Source organism: Rhamphochromis longiceps, linkage group LG2, assembly GCF_057381845.1.
Source record: "Rhamphochromis longiceps isolate RC_006_pf linkage group LG2, R_longiceps_female_GT1.1, whole genome shotgun sequence".
Lineage (NCBI taxonomy): Eukaryota > Metazoa > Chordata > Actinopteri > Cichliformes > Cichlidae > Rhamphochromis > Rhamphochromis longiceps.
In genome coordinates this window covers 25,500,991-25,517,531 of record NC_140558.1, presented here as the reverse complement: position 1 = coordinate 25,517,531, position 16,541 = coordinate 25,500,991, and the positions used below count along the sequence as shown (strand labels likewise).

Here is a 16,541-nt window from a genome sequence, read left to right as displayed (position 1 = left end):
TAATTTGTTGTGGATTTTTAATTTGTTGCGGTTTTTTAATTTGTTGCGGTTTTTTAATTTGTTGTGGATTTTTAATTTGTTGCGGTTTTTTAATTTGTTGCGGTTTTTTAATTTGTTGTGAATTTTTTATTTGTTGCCGTTTTTTAATTTGTTGCCGTTTTTTAATTTGTTGTGGATTTTTAATTTGTTGCCGTTTTTTAATTTGTTGCGCTTTGCACTTCCCAGCCACCGTAGAAAATAGATTAGATTTGGGATTTTGAAATAATGATTTATAAATAGTGTTTTTATTTTAAATGAAATGATTGAATAATAAATTATTTTAGTAATTTTAAAATTACTAAAATAATTAAAAAATTAAATATAAAATGCATATTATTTGGACAAATTTATTATTGAAGCACAAAATTCTTTATTTTGATGCACGTGGCCCTTCTGGTCCTCCATAGCGCTGGTCTTCATCTTTGTCTGCTGACTTAGTAAGTGTCCTCCGTGGGTACCCTCAGAGGCTGAGGTTGCTCCAGGCTGATCATGAGCGTGGGGTCTCTGCTCATCACATCACCGTTATTAGAATGTGCATTGCCCACAAATGGGTGTGCCCTCTCTTGCTGAGGATTTGGTGTAAGACAGAACTCCTCTCTCTCCTGCTGCTCCAAGTGTCTGAGGATGGCCTTGGACAGGAAGTGAGGATCATCCTCCTGCTCATCTAGAAAATGATGAAGACGAAGAAGAAGATTATCTGGTTGTTAATTCCATGTTTTCAGCTTTATAACAATCGAAGAACTACACAGTGAAAGATAAATATGAGTTCACATGAGGCCAGAGTTGAAACTGATCCTCTGACCTACATATTTCATTTCAGCTTCATACTGTGTCACATTTAGACTCCAGTGTAGCAACAAAACCCCTTTAAAAACAGCCACAACATCTTTGTGGGAAAGTGGATAAGCTGAAAGCTAAAATCCTCCTAAAAGCAGCCTGTGTCATGCTGGGAGTACAAAGTCCCCCCCCCCCCCTCTCTCTCTCTCTCTCTCACACACACACACACACACTACCATTGAGCAGGATGAGCTTGTAGCGGTTGCGACACTCCAGCGAATGCTCCAGGATGTCCTGCAGGGTCCTGAAGAAGAGCAGAACCTGCTGTCTGCGCTCAGGCTCCCCAAAACCAGCGCTGCTCTCCTGGGACATGTTGTACAGCGTCAGCAGAGGCGTCGCATACTCCACCACACACTCATGGACCTGTTGACACACAAACACACATAGACATGAACAAAAAACAGACACTCAGGGAAAGATATATTTCCCGGACAGATAATCCTTTAAAAGCTTGCAGCACTCTCCTCTCAGATATGTTTGATTCTCGTGTTTTACAGCTAGATGGTGCTGTTACTACGCTTTCACAAACTAGCTCTCCACCGGTGGATTCTTTGGTTTAACCAGGAGGTCGTATCAATGCTGTGCTATTGAAGGGAAATAGTCAAAGGTGAGGTAGATTATTTTACTTCTTTATTTCAAAGTATAAGAAATATCAGATGATAAGGAGTCTGTTTTATAGTATGTCGTAATCCAGAAATAAATATTCAGTGAAATAATGTCACAATGATCAGATCAGCTCAGCAGACAGTGTAAAGGTGTTAGGATTTCCTGGCTTCACTGAGGAAGATCATGATGTTAAAGCTACAGCAAAAGTAACATAAAGAGCAACTTTAGCGCTTGGCCACTCAGCATGGACGGTTCGCAGCACGGATCCCTTCACACTCATAAAAGCATACACCAAACACGTCCTGCAAGTTTACGTTTATTTGAATATTAAATATGCACTAAACTGAATATATATGCATATATATGTAAAAATAACATGATTCCATGTAATGTCTGCAGCAGTAAATTAAAGCCATTCACTTTGAGCTATCTGTGGCTATTTTTAGTCCTAAATGAAACCCCAAATGCTTTCATGTCGCCCCAAACTTCCTTTCTTTTGACTGAACTATTGCTTGTGAGTACAGTCAGTGTTAGATTGGCATCAAACACGTTGGATACACAGCACGCTGATGTTCTCTAAGATACTGAAGCAAATTATGAGATAAAGGCCCTTGAGTCTGTCACTTTGCTGTGACTCTCATTGTCTGTCGTATTTAAACTGTGCAATCTTTGCAAATCTGATCAAAGGAGAAAAATATGAGCATGAGTCTTTCAACCCACACTTGCAGCAAAAAACCCCGATGCTGAGTTCATTTCCTGCACGAGATGTTTACAGCTGTTTAATACTGACCAAACATTTTTAATATGGACTTCAGTCCAGTCGGACGCACATTAATCAAGTAAAAAAACAAACAAAACTATGCCTGGGTTACTTTATGCTTGCATACCTTCCTATTCTCATCCATTATGCGGTACACACTGTGCTTGTAGACCCGCCCCCGGACTCCTGCCCTGTCAATCTCGTTGTTTGGTAGGTTGTCATAGAATTGGATGTTTTCATCCTCATCCTCCAGCTTATGGGAAATGTTGGCATTGAGAGGGATGAGGATGAGGAGCTTCCTGGAGCCACGACCCCAACTGGTGTTGTTTAACTGGTGTGTGGCACAAAACCCTGCGATGGACTGCTCCAAATCTGAATAGACACGCAAACACAGAAACAGATCTCTTCATTCACATTCATCCTCCATCTCTAGAATAGAGCAGAAAGTGTAGCAATGTGACCCTGTGAGCCAAAAAGAACAGACGGCAGAGTCTAGCAGCTTAATAGATTCAACTTGAACTGGTTAATAAATTTATTTAAATCAATTCACTTGTATTTATATAAATCACAACAACAGTTGCCTCAAGGCTCTTTATATTGTAAGCTGAAGACAGAGAAAACGGAGAAATCCCCAACATTCACGTGACCCCTTTAGAGCAAGGTCTGTGGCAACAGTGGGAAGGAAAAACTCCCTTTTAACAGGGAGAAACCTCTGCACACATGGACACACACTGAATTTAACAGCACATGAGGGCAAAACATGATTTGTTTGTAGATGTTGTCATGTTACTGACGTGGCAGCACCAGTCGCAGGTATCCCAGGTAGAAGGACCAGGCAAGGCCGTGGGCTACGTTCTTCTTCCTCCCCTCGCAGATGTCTGACACCTCCACCGCCGACGGACCCTGCATGCCAACCACAGAAACAGCCGCAACAATGTCACAACACTTCACCTATGCTCAGGAGCCACCTGACACCCTGCTGAAGGTGCCAGGCGAAAGAAAAGGGCATCCTCTCACCCAAGCTGCCCTTTTCCATGTGGAAGAAATATATTTTTAGGTTGAATTCAGCATGAGGGACACAGTCAGCTGGACCAAAAGAGATCTGTGCAAAACGCAGTGGTCATTGTTGCTAATGAAGACATGTTTAGAGTCTATTTTTACTCAAGAAATGCCATTTCAGTTTTAATCAGGTAAAGCCCCGGGGAGGGACTGGTCTTTCTGTAGTGTAGTCCTTTAAAGCTGTTTTTTTTTGTGAGCCACAAACACACACCGAGCTCTGACTGAGATCAAATTGTCAGGTTGGTGAATTCTCCTCAGTAAAGGCTTTAACTACTAAAATGTAATCAAATACCCTGCCAGTCAAACGTTTGGACACACTTTCTCATTTAATGGTTTTTCTTTGTCTTTACTACTTTCTACATTGTAGATACAAACTGAAGACATCAAATATATGAAACAAGATATATTGATATATGTAGCAAAGAGAAGAATTATTGATAATTCTCCTGAAAGTATTTAAGTTAAGATAACTCTTTATTATCATTGCTCATTCATACTTAGTACAATACTACAACAAAATTGGAAAGTAGCCAGCCTTTGCTTTGTTGACAGCGCTGCAAACGTTTGGCCTTCTCTCAATGAGCTTCATGATGTATTCACCTAAAATGGTTTTCACTTCACATGTGCACCTTGTGAGGGTCCATTTGTGGAATTTCTTGCCTTCTTGATGGGGTTGGGACCATCAGGTGTGTTCTGCAGAAGTCAGGCTGGTACACATCTGACAGCCCTATTTGACAACTGTTAGAGTTCATATTATGAGTTCTAACAGTAGTTAGAACTAAGAACCAACCAGCTAAGTAAAGAGAAACAACAGTCCATCATTACTTTAAGGACTGGAGGTCAGTCAGTCCGGAAAATTGCTAAAACTTTGAATGTGTCCCCAAGTGCAGTCGCAAAAACCATCAAGCACTATGATGAAACTGGACCACCCCAGGAAAGGAAGACCAAGTGACCAAGAGGATAAATTCATCCGAGTCACCAGCCTCAGAAATCTCAAGTTAACACCGCCTCAGATTAAAGCCCAGATAAATTCCGCACAGAGCTCCAGTAGGAGACACATCTCTACATCAACTGTTCAGAGGAGACTTTATGGTCAAATAGCTGCTAAGAAACCATGACTAAGGAAAAGCAACAAGCAGAAGAGATGTGTTTGGACCAAGAAACACAAGGAATGGACATTAGACCAGTGGACATTTGTGCTTTGGTCTGATGAGTCCAAAATTCAAATCTTTGGTTCCAGCCGCCGTGAGATGCAGAAAAGGTGAACGGATGGTCTCTACATACACGGTTCCTACCGTGAACTACTGGTGACACCGTTGATGATTTAAATGGACCACAGAGCAAAGGCAAAAAGGCCAACAAGTGCTCAGCATGCCTTTGAACTCCTTCATGATTGTTGGAAAAATTTTCAGTTGACGACCTCATGGAGCTCATCGAGAGAATGCCAAGAATGTGCAAAATCAAAGCAAAGGGCAGATATTTTTAAGAATCTAACATTTAAAACATGTTTGGAGTTATTTCAGACTTTTTTGTTTACTACATAATTCCTTATGTGCTCATTCATAGTTTTGATGCCTTCAGTGAGAATGTACAACGTAAAGAGTCACGAAAATAAAGAAAAAGCATCAAATGAGAAGGTGTGTCGAAACTTGGGACTGGTAGTTTATGTTTGAGATCCCACACTGTCTGAGTGCATGTAAAGACAGACTGCTGCTGGGACGATTGCATGCACTGTTGAGCATGGCGAGTGCAGACCTGCCTGTAGCTCCGTGTTTATGTTCATAGTGAAAGTCTTCTAGTATAGACAGGCTGGTGGACATTCCAGAAGTGCTGCTAATTAATGACTGTGTGCAATGTAAGTTTAGCTCTGGGTGCAACAGTGGCAGCTGGATCAAGAGGAGAGAACATTCATCATCATGAGAACTCGATTTCTTTGGAAGGATGAATTACTTTACTGAGGAGTGCTGTGTGAACAACATTTGAAATGAGGTAGCAGCACTTGTGTAGTGCATCCTCAACTTCCTCGACATGTTAATGTGGTAAAGAGTTGTGCTGCTGTATTTGTGTTGCAGCCTGTTTACGACTTTTTCTTGATTTTCCATTCCCAGATGTTCCACTTGTTCAGCGTCTTTTTGGGATGTCCCAAGTGTTGCTTTATTTCTACATGATGTGAACAGCAGCAACATCTGTGTCCACTATGATTTCTATGACTATGTCCTATGAACGACCCTCTTTGAACAGAGGCGTGGTTTACGACACCAAATGTCTGCCATCTATAATCCAGTTTTGAGATCCCTTCCCAGACGCCTTAATGCCCACTCACATCCTGGGCCAGGTTTCACAATGAGTTCACCTGAAACCTTGGCTGATTGTGATCTACAACCGTTTTCACACCTTGGCTCGTGTGATTTTAGTAGAGGATCATTAGGGGGTCCTTTGTCCCTCTTGGGGGGGGGGACACTCCCACAGGGCTTAAGGCTACGTCCACACTAGCCTGGATAAATTTGAAAACGGCATTATCGAATGAAAATGCTCCGCGTCCACACTATCGTTTTCAGTCATTTTCACAGAGTTGTGCGTCCACATTGAAACGGACGAAATCGCTTACGTTTCAGTACTGCGCATGTGTGAAGCGCAAGAAGAGAAACCTGCCTCATTTCTGTGTGCTGCTTATTTACTTTCCGGCTCTCTGAAACGTCGCGGCAAAATGTCGAGGAAAAGCACCGAGTTTTTTAAATGGAATAACAATGAGGTGGAGTTGTTGCTGCGAGTAACACAAAACTACAAAGTTGCAAAAGCGAGTGAGAATTAAAGAATTTGAAGAAAAGCTATCCGGAGCATGTACAGACTGATATTAATCTTTAATAGGGCTGTCAAAATCCAGAGCAAACAAAACAAACGTTGTATAATGCCCTCCGCTATCTTTGTTTAATTGGTCACATGACTGCATCACATGACTAAAATGTGTCATCGTTTTCATCACTGTCTACACTGCAACGCGAAAATGGCGTTTTCAAATGTATCTGCTTAGGAGAGTTTCCTTGAATGACAATGGCGTGTCAGTGTGGATGGGAGGCCAAAACGGAAGAAGACGATGCATTTTCAAATGAAAACGTATTAGTGTGGACATAGGCTAAATCTGGGACTCCCCAACATTTGACCTTAGAACTGAGGAAGCTTCTTGGATGAGAGGATAAACATCTTCAAGCAACTTAAAGAAGTCCAGACAGTTTTCTTTCTAACCTCAAGTATTTAAACTCCTTTACTCTGTTTTTTCTTTTCAGTCATCTTCTCTCCAGTGCACACCTCCACCTCAGTAGGTTCTCTTCCACCTGCCTCCCACTCTAGACCAGTAATATGTTTAAACCTCACAGTCCACAGAAACTCCTGCCTAACCTCGTCTCTCAACCTGTCCATCACCACTGCAAACAAGAAGGGGCTCAGAGCCAATAACTAATAAAATCCCAGCTCCCAACCTAGAACCCATCTACCATTCCTGCCCCACACCTCACCAGACGTCACCACCCACTCCTGACGTCCTCCACACTTTCAGTCTGTATAAGCTGTACTGCTGCTCGCTGATTGTCACCTCTCTTCTTAACCTAGCTTTCCCATCGCCTCATCAATTCTATCCCTGTGTAATTACAGCTCTGCACCTCACCCTTGTTTGTTCAAAAACTGCACCATCTTGTGGTAAATTTCGGTATTACACAAACACATTGCTTTAATTGATATTGCTTCAACAAAATACTTGTTTTAGACATGAATTCATGGTGGTTCTTCTTCACATTTTGGTGACAGTTTTATATTTGTCATAATATACTTAATAATTAGTAAAGGCTGAAAGCCCTGTAAGAGAAAGACAGTGATGTGCAATGAAGACGTGTCTGTAACCTCACCAGGACTCCAGAGACTTTCAACAGTGGGTAAAGGACAAACACAAGGACAAGGAGTTCCCAGATGTTGCATTTGTGTGGTAGATGATGTCCAGCCAGGTACAGCATTAGGCTTGCCACACCAGCAGCGAGCAGGGTCTTGCCCCCCAAACCACAGGCAGGGAGCATGTGGCTTAGCATCCCTTGTCCTCGATATCTGGTCAGAACATGGAAGGAAGAAGGGCAAATTTGGCCCCGTTAACACGTGTTGCTGCTATACAGAGTAATTATTACTTTAAAAAAGCTGTCTCGGTATCTCTAACAATAATTTGGCAGCAAACATGTTTTTTGTCAGTTTTAAGCTCCACCAGTTGTGGAAAGAAATATCTTTACTAAAAATCATCCTAAGAAGTGACACAGTACTCACGAACAGTAAAGTCTCAGCTTGTGGAAATAAATCAATGAACTCGGAGATACTAAGTTGTTACTGTGATCCAAGCCTCTTGTTTTATATATAGTGATAGTAAGCATACTGAATGGTTTTAAACTGCTTTAATCAGTTGTAACTTCTGACGCTGAAAATGAAGCAAAGTCAAAAACTGCAGTTCCTTCAGTGGCCACTTGAGGCTAACAGTAATGTTATGGAGCTACTGCCATCTTTCATATACAGTTAATGTATTACAACACCTTTCCTCTCACCTTGTGTTTGAATGATATATCAGCTCCTCTGCCAGCAGACAGAGCCCATGTAGCAAAGGGCCACCAGTCAGCATGAGTACTGCCATGGCAATCCAGCCAAGCAACTTCTCAGGAGAGAATAAAAGCATGCCTCCTATAGTTACGGCAGCTGTAACCGCAGCACAGAGTTTAGGTAAATCCCCACGGGGCCGAGGGATTAGAGCATCCTGTTCTCGAGGACACTGCATCTGTCAGGAAGGAAAAGATAGAGCTTACAGAAAAGTAGATACTGTAGAGCCAGTTCACCCAAGCTTTTATTGAAGTCTAACTTCTGGTCTGGAATATTAAAGTTTATCATCAGGAGTAACAAATTGCATGGTTGTGGATGTTTGGAGGTTTGAACCCTTTTAACACAAATTTGTTTAACTTCTATAACTTTAAAAGACGTGAGCACCATCAGCTGTTACACAAAAGCTTGAATCTACCTACAGAAGAAGTGAACAGGTGGACTGTAGTCATTCAGCATAAACAAATCAGACCAACAGGGTGGGGTGGGGTTCATTTTTCCACAGGAACCCTCTGCAGCTGAAACCTGCTTATTGAAAAACTGGTTATGCGCAGGTTTGTTTTGCAATTTCTTCTCCTGTTAAGGCAAAACTGGTATCCTGACAGCCATCACAGCACTGCACCAATCATAAAAGGCAGAAGGGAAGTGCCAAAGGGCAAAAATGATGCCGTGTGACAATATAGATTCTCACCAAAACACTTCAGTGTTACAGGTGTTACTGAAGAGTGTTAAAGCACAATGAGGTACACTTAATATGCCCGCTAGCTGGCTGATTTGATGTAGTCCCTCTAAACAGAAGCTGCAGCCTTTTACTTTAACGTTACACGTGTCTGTAATCACGTTTCATTGCAGTGTGAACACTGAAGACAGCTGTGGTAAGTAACAGAGTGCAGTTTGTCTGTTAGTATGTTATAAAACTACAACAGAGACAAAGATGCAGATGAAGGGACTCACCTTGATGTGCCTGCTGTGATCCAGACTGGAGAGATTTCCTCTGTCTGCTCTATTTGTGCCTCTCCTCTCTCTCTGTCTCCACCCCTCATGCTATAACAGGAATTTCAGTTTTCATTTCACGTAAATATTCTCACTACCACAGTAAAAGAGAGGTAAAGAGTGAGTGGCAAAGAAAGAGAGAGAGAAAGTGAAAAAATAGAGACGGGTAGAGAGCTAATACGCCCAAGGAAGTTCTGGCTCTGCACCAATAAAACTTTCATTGTGTTTCCTTCGTTAAGCTGCTGGGAGGGTGAAGCAAAGACCTACCGTATACATGAGAGAGAGGGAGGGAGAGGTAACTTGAGCTTGAACTGAATGTCTTTAATGCTCTTCGGCTTGGCGTACTCGTTGTGATACAGCGTGTGGTGTTGGTGCATTTTTTAGTAGAATATGATATTTTTAATATATTGTGGGACTTTGTAAGCAGCTAACTCTACTAACTAATCTTTCCGTGATGTTTGAGCTTTGAGGAAGGAAATTCAAGTGTTTTATTTGTGTGTTAATTAGACTTGATCAGCTGGTGTCTGTGTAAGTGTATGGGTGCACTTTGCTGACTTCCTGTCTTTAGCTGGTAACTTTGCACTCTACTTTTTCACAAGAATGGCCACATTCATCTTCAAAGGGTTTAGGGTAACAACGTTAAAAATGAAAACGGGTTTTCACAGACCAGTGGTTGGGAATCACTTCTCTTTACAAACAGGAAGCATGTAAACGTGTATCATAAATGTATGATTAGCTACAGAGATGTGGAAATACTTTTGATAGTATTAGTGAATTTTGTCATACAGAATCATAAAACTGAAAGAAGAACAAAGAGTGCTGTGTAAGACGCATCGAAGAGTTTAACTGCTGCACAGTGCATGCTGGAAACTCTGCTCATATGCAAATTTTTATTTAATTAAGTTTGCATTTGGGAGAGTTTCAGTTCGGATGTGGCCTAAACATAAATTACTAGACATTTTAAGCAGGAGTAATCTTTACCAGTAACAGTTTCTTAGTCGGATATGTGTGTGCAATTCATTCACACTCTCTGTCTTTAAAGCAAAGTGAGCTGCTTTCTGTCACAACTGATCAGCTGCTACTTAGCACAAATATCTTATGGACAATGGTGGGCATCCTCTGCATACGGCCATAAGGAACCAGAAGAGTCTGTTCAGCGACAGGTTGCTTCTCCCAAAGTCTAAGACCAACAGACTTAAAAACTCCTTTGTCCCACATGCCATCCAACTATTTAACTCCTTGCTGGAGGGCAGGGGGAGGGGAAACAGGAGGACAAAGGAGGGCGGGAACAACTAAGCTGTAGTGCTTTTTATTGTGCAATATTTTTTATAGTCGACTGTGCAATAATCACTGTGCAACAGACTCACAATAGTTGAAATGTGCAATAGACCTGTGCAATCTACATTTCATCATAGACTATATTTCACTGGTATTCATATTTATCCCTATTATATATTCTGTATTTATATAAAAGTGTATATATGCTATATTTATGCTTATATTCAGTCTCTCTCGTTCCCCTTTATTTGGTATTCTACCTCTGCAACATGCGGAGAAACCCACCCGAGGGGTTAATAAAGTTTGTTTTAATCTAATTCACGCATGCAGACATGGTCATGGCGATCTCTGAAGTTCAAACTGAGCATCAGAATGAGGAAGAAAAGTGACTTCTGAGACGTTGTTGCCAGATGGGCTGGTCCAACTATTTCAGAAACTGTTGATCTGGGATTTTCTCACACAGCCATCTGTAGGGTTTCCAGAGTATGGTCTGCTTTGAGCTAATAGGAAAAATGCAGTAACTTAGATTTCATTCAATTAAACCAAGTTGTGCAGGAGAGCATCTCTGAATGCACAGCATGTAAAGCAGCAGACGACCACATAATATTTTATTAAAGGAATTAAAGACACTGCACTGCAATGATATGTATCTAATATCCAATTTGTTTATGTGAATAAAGAGCCCTCTTCACACTACAGTTTATTATGCGTTCCACAGGGTTCCATGCTAGGACCAATTCTGTTTACATCATTGATGGCATTACCCTGGCCTTCAGTAACACAGTGAGGAATCTTGGTATTTTTTGACCATCCTGTCCTTCAATGTGCATATTAATCAAATATGCAGGGTTGTTTTGTTGCAATGTCTCTAAAATTAGAAATATTCTGTTTTAGAGTGATACAGAAAAACTGGTTTATGCATTTATTACTTGTAGGCTGGACTATTGTAATGAATTATTATTAGGATGTTCTAAAAACTCCCTGGAAAAGCCTTCAGTTGATCCAAAACGCTGCAGCGAGAGTACTGACAGGGACTAGAAAGAGAGAGCAGATTTCTCCCACACTAACTTCTTTTCATCAGCTCCCTGTACAATTTAGATTCTAATTTTGAGTCCTTCTCATCACATACAAGGTCTTGAATAATCAGGCCCCATCTTATCTTAAATATGTCATAGTACTGTGTCACCCAGTGGAGCACTTTAGACTGCAGGCTTACTTGTTGTTCCTAAAGTAGAATGGGAGGCAGAGCCTTCAGCTTTCAGGCCCCTCTTCTGTGAAACCAACTCCCAGTTTGGATTCAACAGAAAGATGCCCTCTCAATTTTTAAGATTAGGCTTAATACCTTTGTTTTTGATAAAACCTATATTTAGGGCTGGATCAGGTCACTCTCAATCCTCCCTTATGTTGCTGTAGGCCTAGGTTGCTGGGGCTTCCTGTGATGCACTGACTATTTCTTCTTCACCAACCTCTCTATGTATTTTTGCCCCCCTCTCTTAATCATTAGCTAATATTAATGTCTGGCTCTGTTCCTCTCATCACCTCCAACCTTTTGAAAGAGATGGCCCCGCCCCTCCCTGAGCCTGGTTCTGCTGGAGATTTCTTCCTGTTAAAAGGGAGTTTTTCCTTCCCACTGTCGCCAAAGTGCTTGTTTAAAGGGGGTCTTATTTAAACGAATGTATATTTGATATCATGTTAAGACTTGATCTTTGCTCAGATCTTAACTACTTAAACTACTTCTCTTTAAATGTCTGTTGTGTGGCATCTTTCACATTTCCCACAGAACAGGTGCTCTAACTCTATGCAGCTCTGATCAGAGTTAGTTGTCTAAGGAGCTTGGAAAGAAAAGCATCTGGACTTCTTTAAGTTGCTTAAAGACGTTTCACCTCTCATCCGAGAAGCTTCTTCAGTTCTGTGATTTACACCCGTTTTCACACTCCCACAGGGCTTAAATCTGGGACTCTCCACCATTTGACCCTAGAACTGAAGAAGCTTCTCGGATGAGACGTGAAATATCTTCACATCTTTGGTTTATAAGCATCTTTGGTTTATGTCCGACAATATTTTAACGGACCGGCCTTTAAGGTGTTGCGGATAAATACAACAAAATAAAACCAGTACCGGTACCAAAAAAAAGAAGATGTATTCAAAACACACGGGAAAAGACCCAGGAAAACCGAGTTAACGCTAAAAACTGATAAAAACTCTGAAAACATCAGAGTTAGTCCTTTGTATTGCAATTTGTGTCTGTGATTATATTGGTAAGGAAACATGTGACAAGGAAATAAAGGCTCTGTATCCATACCAAAGGTTCATGCATATTTTATTCAAGAGTAAAAAAGTGGATCGTCCCATGGGGCATGCTTACAGTGTTAGTGACCGGGGGAGTCAAAACAGAAAGCTGAGAGAAAAGAGAGAGAGAGAGATTGAACAAGAGACAGAGAAAGTCAGAACCGTGGCACAGTTTCTATGGCACAGGGTCTCCCAAGGGGGGTTCACCTCTCCCAGAGAAGCACAAGATCAACCAAGGAGCAACGCAACATGAAGAGCAACCAGTAGAGAGAGAGAGAGAGAGAGAGAGAGAGAGAGAGAGAGAGAGAGAGCTTAATATTAAGAATAATGTCCATAATAAATAGAATCATAATAATCATAGACTCATAAATATCATCAAATAACAAGAGGAATCATCAAGAATTATGATCAGAGAGAGAGTACACTTTTTTCCTTTAAGTTGTGACGGCAACACGCCTCCCGTTAAAATGTGTCTGCTGCTTTTTTGCTTTGAACAGTGCAAATTTTAACCATGCAATCATGCTTTTGGCTGCCTGAATGCCTGTGCCTTTGTATATAGTAATGGTCATTCATCGATGCTAGTTTAATATTTGTTTATCGTTATTCATATTTATCATTTAAAAACAACTCCTGTACATCGACAAAGAAGAGAGGAGAGAATGTGGACTTGACACTTTGAATAGAAGTGAGTCGTCATTCTGTACAGCGTCGAAAGAAACCAGAAACACAGGTCGTGAAAAAAGAAGAAGGAAAAAAAGGTGGCAAAAATAACCCCCAATGAAATCGAACGCAAAATGAATACAAAAAAAAAAATTTAACATTATGTACAAAATAAATGTTTCATCATACCTCAGTTCATTTATATTAGCCAGAAAAACAAGAAGAAAAGAAAATCCTACTATAGTGAAACACAGAGCACAAATATAATCTTCACATTATTATCAAAGAACTTAACTCTGCATGCACTGATGCTTTAATATAAATGCTTTACAAAGACCCTTTCCCCCCCTTCGGACTTCTTCTTGTTGTCTTGGCTTCTGCCTTCACCAGAAGAGTGTTTCCTCAGTGGAATATCGTTTCCTGCTTATTAGGCCGGAGATTCCCGGCAGTCACTGCTGTCTTTTTAGCAGACAGCAACTCGGGAAGAAAGGAGGATGTAGAAAGAGAATGAATAGAGTGTTGAATTCACATTTCAACTCCCCTCCCCCACCTCTGCGTCTCCCTCACATACAGTACATTTGGCATCCCACGTTACCATAGACTGCATCTTGCAGACCCTGTGACCAAACGCATCAAGATGTGCAATAAAACCTCTCTTATTTATTCTATTTACACACAACAGGTGGGAGAAACACTTCAAATATGATCCCGGGTCACATTTGGAGCCACGAGGGGGTTTCTTTGTTTCTTTTTTGGGTGGATGGGCAGGCAGAGGGGTTTCCTGCCACTTGACTTCAAGTGGCGTATGCTTGCAGTGTGGTGCTACAAAAGCAAAATGGGACTCTCCTCCAAAGGAGGAAAGGATGGTGAGGCTCAGATTAGACCGCAGCTTGAGATTATCTTCGCACATCTCTCGCTGGCAGATAAGCCGCCACACTGCACATCAAAAACATATTCTCGCCGTTGCCTGATGCTCGGCTCTGCTCGTGTTCGCAAACGTAAACACTTTTTCATTTTTTTTCGAAATACAGCCATACAGAGACCAACACGTTAAAAGCATGTGCACGCACTTTGGAAAATCAGCATTGGTAATGGTTCCACTTCCTGTTTTGGGGATGCAAACAGGAAAAAGAATCATACATGACACTTAAATACCCCCCCCCCCGATTGCCGTCTGCACCAACCCTTAAACTTGACCCCGTCCATCACAAACAGCACACTTTCACAGGCTTGTCACTGTCAGCCCGCTGGTGATCCCCCCACCCCCCTCCGTACAAGGCAAACAGTAGCTGCTCGTGCTTTGCATGGGGAGTATTTTTGGAGACTCTTTTCCTGTGGTTGTGCAGGTACATGAGAGTTGTAGTTCTCTAAATGGGGCCAATCAGTTCAGAGAAGAGATTGACCCTTTGGTGGTAAAGTCCATGTATGCTCATGCCTTTAAATAGCAGCTGATGGCGACGGGAAAAGGGGCAGGATGTGTGTATGTAATTGCATTGGGTTTTATGTTGTCTGTACCTATTTAGTAAAGGAAATATTGTGTGTGTGTGTGTGTGTCTGTGTGTGTGATGCATTTTTCTTGTCTGTATATATGCCTATGTACACATAATATGAAATATGGGACCAGGTCAGTGTGGTAACTGTAGATGTGTGTATCTGGGCACGTGGGCATGTACGTCCATCACTGTAGATTGCTGTTGCTGTCGGTCCCATTGGGCTCTCCCATGTTCATGCGGCCCATCGACAGGCCCACGCTGTTGACGGCATCGCGACGCGGTGGCATCCTCTCATTGATCCGATCCAGACCTTTGGCCTCCTCAAAACTGCTGATCCGATGCTGCGGAGAGAACCCTCGAATGGCTGCAGAGACACACACATACACACACCAAGGCAGAAGCACACATACATGCACAGTTAAAAGTTGACACAGAATTGCACAAATTCTTGTGTATCCAAACCCCCCGATAAGGAGCATGAGTGTGGCCTGGGAAGTAAATCTTTTCTCAGTTTCTCCAGTAACCACATTTATATCATGTTGATCTAAATCTCTTCAGCTGAAGGTCAGCTGGGGTTTGGATAAACAAAATCATATCGTATATATGTTATGCCACCCATGAACCGGTGTTTATCTGGACATTGACCTTAGATTAGCAGTGAGTAAAGTGGTTGGTAAGATGTTATGAGAAAAACAATATGAGCACAATCGGTCTTTCGTAAGACCTTAAGATGTCTTTTCCCCTCGGGACAAGTTTCTGACAGTTAGCTGTTCATTCAAACCATCATATACAGAAGGAGCTCACAGAATTTACAGGTAAGGACATGTAGTCACATTTTTCCATTTCCCTCATGTTCTTCCCTTTTGGCTTTGGGAGTACTCCTTGTTTGTGACTAAGGGGGCAGCTTTAACCTTGCATTGATATCTTAAAGAAGCACTCCACCAATTTTAGTCAGGTCATAGTGACCACCAGGATTTTCTTTACTCCGCTTTGGACTTGACAAATATTTCAGGAAGTGCTTCAACATTTTGGGAAGAATATTTATTTGCTGAGAGTTAGATAGAGCTGATTGCACCTCCATGCAAAAGGATTTTTATAGCGCTTTTCAATAAATCTTTACACAGAAGAAAAAGTGAAACCAGTTGGTTTCCAGAGAGCAGCAAGATATTATCAGATGGCAATTTTATGGGAAGCAGTACAGGTGAGTCAGCAGTGTTTAGAGTCATTATGAAACAAAAGCATGCGCATCTGCTTTTTGTTTTTATTTCATCCGAGTTACAACTTCATACCAACTGACACTAATGCTTTAAAGGTGCAAATGAGGAAATGACTGAACGGACATTTATTATGTGTGTTCTCTGATAAATCTGTTAAATGGGTTTTATGTTTGAGTTAGTCACCATTACTATTATTAATATTATTATTATTTGTCAGATGTTTGCTCATGCTCGCGTAGCATTAGCTTTGCTTTGTATTTACTGCTAATCGTCAAATGTTAGCAAAGCACACAAACACATTAGCAGTACACCAGATCCAAATTATCACAGTCTGTTCTGTCGCACTGAAGAGTCAGTCATTCACGCATATCTGGACTTCAGTTAAACGTATTAATTCAGCAGCGTGTTCCTTCTGTCATTCGTAAACCTGTTAGCATGCTAGTCGAAGCATTTCACAGAGCTAGCATGGCTGTAGACTTGGCTTTATTTCAGTTGTCTTTAAACGGTGTGTCTTTAAATTAGACAAAACATCGACCAGCATTAAGGTTGATTCGTTGTAGTAGCTGTCACCCCAGACCAGGTAAACCTCTGTTCCAGCAGATGCTCCTGTACCAATAAGGAGGACTGTCTGGAGAGGCCAACGCCAACTCTTCAACAACGGCACAAGACAACTGTCACACATGCTGCTGC

General features: G+C 41.5%; 2 protein-coding genes across 3 annotated transcripts in view; both read right to left on the bottom strand.

Annotated features, from left to right (window-relative positions):
* Positions 1 to 372: 372 nt before the first annotated feature.
* On the bottom strand, positions 373 to 9,118 carry sting1 (stimulator of interferon response cGAMP interactor 1). The gene is made up of 7 exons (XM_085419830.1): positions 8,876 to 9,118; positions 7,876 to 8,102; positions 7,201 to 7,393; positions 3,037 to 3,145; positions 2,370 to 2,614; positions 1,053 to 1,239; positions 373 to 703 (listed from the first exon to the last, which is right to left on the bottom strand). Exons 2-7 carry the CDS (start codon positions 8,100 to 8,102, stop codon positions 474 to 476), a joined length of 1,191 nt encoding a protein of 396 aa, XP_085275956.1. The 5' UTR covers positions 8,876 to 9,118; the 3' UTR covers positions 373 to 473.
* Positions 9,119 to 12,504: 3,386 nt separating this feature from the next.
* The window catches only part of ppp3cb (protein phosphatase 3, catalytic subunit, beta isozyme), a 35,263-nt gene continuing 31,226 nt past the window's right edge, over positions 12,505 to 16,541 (bottom strand). For both annotated transcript variants that reach the window (XM_085419808.1, XM_085419817.1), the window contains one exon: positions 12,505 to 14,998. In XM_085419808.1, the coding sequence (XP_085275934.1) occupies positions 14,820 to 14,998 (179 nt within the window). In that variant the 3' untranslated portion in view covers positions 12,505 to 14,819. The remainder of the gene's footprint in view (positions 14,999 to 16,541) is intronic.

Coding starts and splice junctions, on each gene's coding strand:
- sting1 (XM_085419830.1), bottom strand. CDS start 8,102: ATGCAGTGTCCTCGAGAACAGGATGCTCTAATCCCTCGGCCCCGTGGG. Junction 3,146..7,200: donor TGAAAGTCTCTGGAGTCCTG/GTGAGGTTACAG, acceptor GTTGGCATGCAG/GGTCCGTCGGCGGTGGAGGT. Junction 2,615..3,036: donor CCTGCGACTGGTGCTGCCAC/GTCAGTAACATG, acceptor GTGTCTATTCAG/ATTTGGAGCAGTCCATCGCA.